Here is a 4,623-nt window from a genome sequence, read left to right as displayed (position 1 = left end):
CCCGAGGGGGGGCGGGGACGGGCCTTCTCTCTCCTTCGCGCCCGCGGGGATGAGGGGAGGCCGGGTGCGGGGGGCCCAGCGGCTCGGTGCCGCTGAGGGCCGGGCGGCGCTCGGCCCGGGGGGGGCTGGTGGCTGCAGCATGGCGCGGGGTTGGGTGCCAGCGCTACTGCGGGCATCGGGTACCTCCGGGCCCGGCAAGGTGTGAGCTGCGAGGAGATCCCCAGCCCTGGGCAGCTGCTGAAGGGCCTGTGAAAAGCATATCGGCCGGGGCCTCTGGCCTCCGGCATCCCGCTCCCGCGGGCCGTTGCGTTGCTTTGGTCCTTCCTGGTGGGCTCTCTCGGTTTCTCTTTACGCGAGACTGGCTTAGCAGGTAGAATGGAGGTTACAGAGGACACAGAGAACAGAGTCCCCTGTAGCCTCTAGTGCTGCAAACCTGATCTGTGATGAGGAACGAGATTCACAATGGGCTTGGCCCCTTAAAGGGCTCTTAACATGTGTTTAGTTATCAGCTTTACGTCATTTGCTCAAAAGCTGTGAGTTGCTGTTCTTGGAGCCCTTTTCTTACTATTTTTTTGTGCTCCTAATAACCTATAGGCATTTCATATTTATTCACAAACGGTAAGGTACTAACCCAAAATCATTCAGGATGATGGATATGTGATCATCAAATTGATACAGTCGGACCTTCAGAGTGAGTGGATGTACAACGCCAGACTTGGGATCCCCACTGCTAAGCTGTTTTTAAGGACTTAACTTGAAGTGTTTCTAAAACTGTTGTTTCAATTTCGGGGTAGCGCAGTTAGTAATGGGAAGAGAAGTGAACTCAAATCTTTAGTCTGCTTTTAGTGTTTGTGTATGACTCTCCATGGTTGGGTAAAGCGAAACTTTAAAACATTGTCATAAAAAATGCTGTGTTGTCAAATGCTGCTTTTTAAAAAAATTGAAATGTTGATAGGCTCTTAATGGCTCTTAAAACTTACATTACGCATGAATGTTTCAGAAAATGCTAATGGTTCTATTTCAGATATCTCTAAACATTTCCTTAATGAACTATTAGGTACTGTTGCAGTAATTACTTCTGATGGAAGAATGATTGTGGTGAGACTTGTATTTTTTTCACATCTTATTTTGCCCTCATAAAGACTTTCCATCATGGCAATAAAGAAACCATGCTAGGATATTATCACTTACATGTTCACACGTTTACAATTGGTTTTTTAAAGCTTTTTGGCCATTGTTTTATATTGTATGATTTGAACAGTTACTGGTTGTTGCCTGTTAGCTGTGTCCTTTGATAAACTTGTGTGTGCAAATGCTTTGACTTTTTGTCGACTGGCCTTTTCTATAGGAATGCACAAGAAAATGCATTTCTTTTTCTGTTCAACAATTTGGTTTCCATCTAAAATGTCCTCTTTCTTCAGTAAGCTCTTCAACTTTCATGCTAAAACCATTCCTTCCGTATGATTATAGAAAAACATCAGCTGACAATTGTTGAAGAATTTTTATGGGATTCTGTTTAAGCCTGAAAATCTGAGGACTGGCAAACTATTATATATTAGACTGTATAATGTTTAGGGTTTATTGCTTCTGGTTGTTTTTTTTTTTTTTCTTGTATTTCTTTTTCTTTTTTTCCCCCCTCTATCTTTTATTCTCTTGTGTTTTGAGTTTAACTTAATAGTATGATCTTTGCATGAGGATTATATCTTCCTGTCTGTCTGTACTTAGCTTTGTGCAGCCTCTGGAAAGAGAAAACGGTACTTTTAGCAGAAAAATACTGGCTTCACCAAATCTTCTGTCTGGCTGGAGTCAGTCTGGTAGAGTTTGTGTTGTGATATAAGATACTTTCTACCAAAAAGATTTGAATGAAATTGGTATACATGACTCATCGTTACATGGTTAGATGGTATAAATGGGTATTATTACTGTTTGAATGATGGTGTATTATGTGAGTTTAAATTTCTTAATCAATTACTGATGGTAAATTACACAAATCCAATATGCATTTCAAAAAATGATAACATAATTAAGTGTCACAGAAATTCTTCCTTTTGTGTGTTTTGGAGGTGTTTTTGAGTAATTTTGTGGAACCAAGTTAAATCTCCTTCAAAGAGACACCGCTTAAAATCGCATGTTAAGAATGGTTTCCATACTGTTGACCAAAAGAACCTAATTTTTCTGTTCTTTGATTTATTTAATTATTTCATTTCTGGAAACTTACATACAAGGAAGACTAAAATAGTGTAGAAATAGTAAAATTAGTTGTCTAGAGGGCCGTCGTTGGTACAAGGGAAGCTTTACTTCTTTTAATGCTAACGATTACTGTAGCTGTTAGCATGAACGTTCAGTAGTAAACAGAGATACTTTTTTAAAAACAATTAATTGCTTTTAAAGTTTCATTCTCCAGCTGTTTGTGTTTAAGCCTAACAATAAAACATAAGTAGAGCATCTGTTCTCTAGTACCTTAGTATTGCCACCTTTTTTAAGATATCCTTGAGAGCAAAAATGATAAATTTGAAAGGTAATTGGAGTGCTTTTATTTTTGCGCGTTTTTGCAGGGAACCCTCAAAGGTTTTGATCAGACCATTAACTTGATTTTGGATGAAAGCCATGAACGAGTGTTCAGTTCTTCACAAGGAGTTGAGCAAGTAGTGCTGGGATTATACATCGTAAGAGGTGATAATGTGTAAGTATAGCATATTCTTGTTTAAATCAATTAATAAAAATCTAGTGTGTGTGTGTGTATATCTCATATATCTGTATACTTCTTGGTAGTCCCAGACATCTTACGTATTTGTATCTGTGGGTAGCACTGATTGTACTATCAAAGCTGAGGCATATTAAATAGCAAATATCTATGCTTCTGTTACAGAAGTGATTGCATTGTAATGTTAAGATGTTGGTCTAGATTTACTGAGCTGTAAATTAAGCAGCTCACGTACTGATAGCAATCTAGGCAGGGTCAGTATAAAGCTCAGCATTTTCCTTTCTTGGGTCTAGGCATTGTGTAGATGTTCTTTATTCCAATCTGTGAATGGCAGGATCCGTCAATGGAGGAAAAGATAGAAGAATGAACAAAAGATGAGATAGAACTCGTGTGCAACAAGTCAGCAACCTGGTATACAAAGTTAACTTTTAGCAGCATTTTTTTGGATGAGATTTTCACAGAGAACACTTTATAATCTGGCAAATGCATGAAGGTTCTGGCTTGACAGTGTAACGACTGGACAGTTGAAGCCAATGTAGTGACAGGTCAGAGGTGTGAGTTGGTATTTGATGTAAAATGCCATGACAAAATGATAGTAAAAGCTCATTAAATGCAGAGAAAAGTAGCTGAGGTGCCAAACAGATGGGAGGGTTACAAGAGAAGTGGAAAGGCGGCCTGGTAAGTGGGCCTGCTAGGAAGATGATTTTTGCAGCAGCATTCTGAAACTGATGGCAAAAAATGAGATTATTTTTTATCACAACCAGAGGAAGAGCACGTCACAGTGATCAATGTGTGAGCCTGGATACGAATTGGAATCTTCTAATTCTAATGGGTATTTCTGTACAAAGAAATGTCAAGACTTAGATTTATATCTAGGTGTGTTTATCTGACGTCATTGAGAAAGCTGATCATTTTGGAAGGCTTTCATCACTTGACGTAAGCTTTTCAGCAAAAAGAAATGAATTGACAAACGTACAAAGGTAGGGCTAAGCATGCTACTCTAACAGTAACTTTTCATTGAAGTAGTACAAATGTGTATAAAAAGCCAAATAATTGTTTAATACTTTTCTTCCTATAAGGATGCTGAATTTCAGTATGTTGCATGAATACAGAATTATTCCTTCTAATGAATATGTTTCCGAGTTTGTCAAGTTTACAAAAAAATAGAATACTTTCTATAAAAGAATGAGTTGAGCACAGCTATAGAGGTAATTGGGTGCTGTGAAATCAGGAGTGGTATAAGGAGATGCGGAGATAACTGCTTCATTTAATGTCGTCTAGCTTTTTCTGTTCTTGAAAAAGCAAGATAATCTGACAACAAGTTATGTATAAAGGTATTTCATTGCACACTGTAAAACTTAATTGTGGAACTCATTGCTGCAGGATGTAGCAAAGACCAAAAATATAAATTTGTTCAGAAAGCTATTGGATGGATTAATATGACATAGTTTCTGGTGGCTGTTAAGTCATTTTGTGGGTACAGCTGGTAGCTCGTAAGTCTCTGAAGTGGTGAATAGAATGATATGCCAGCAAGATTAGACTCATTGTTCTTATGTTCCTTCTGGGTTAGTTCTTATCCTGAGCTAGTATGACTTCTGTTACCTTCACCTTCTTTTCTCTTTAAGGCAGTTTTACTGAGTCCACTAGTGTTTTAGTCCAGGTAAGTCTTAACATAGCATAGCTGGAATACTATATATTCTCCCTTGGATAAATTAATAACATTTCACTGGGCTGTGTTGGAGGAAATGGTCTTGCTTATCTGATGCTGTATGCACTTACAAATTCCTACAGTTAGACATTACTCTTGAAAAGCCTTCTCTCCCTAAAAGGTTTCCAGTTCTTGTTTCAGAGGCTAACCTACTGCCTAAAACAGACCAGTAGTATTTGGTTCTTATAACCTATATCTTTAAAAAAAAAAA

General features: G+C 38.5%; 1 protein-coding gene across 1 annotated transcript in view; it reads left to right on the top strand.

The window, feature by feature from the left end:
- Positions 1–981: 981 nt before the first annotated feature.
- Positions 982–4,623, top strand: part of LSM8 (LSM8 homolog, U6 small nuclear RNA associated) — a 4,125-nt gene continuing 483 nt past the window's right edge. The window contains exons 1-2 of the mRNA XM_009286812.1: positions 982–1,098; positions 2,556–2,683. Coding sequence (XP_009285087.1) covers positions 988–1,098; positions 2,556–2,683 — 239 coding nt within the window. The 5' untranslated portion in view covers positions 982–987. The remainder of the gene's footprint in view (positions 1,099–2,555; positions 2,684–4,623) is intronic.

This window comes from Aptenodytes forsteri, unplaced genomic scaffold (assembly GCF_000699145.1).
Source record: "Aptenodytes forsteri isolate BGI_AS27 unplaced genomic scaffold, ASM69914v1 Scaffold166, whole genome shotgun sequence".
NCBI lineage: Eukaryota > Metazoa > Chordata > Aves > Sphenisciformes > Spheniscidae > Aptenodytes > Aptenodytes forsteri.
The sequence above is the reverse complement of the archived record's forward strand: the minus strand, read 5'-3'. Positions and strand labels throughout refer to the sequence as shown.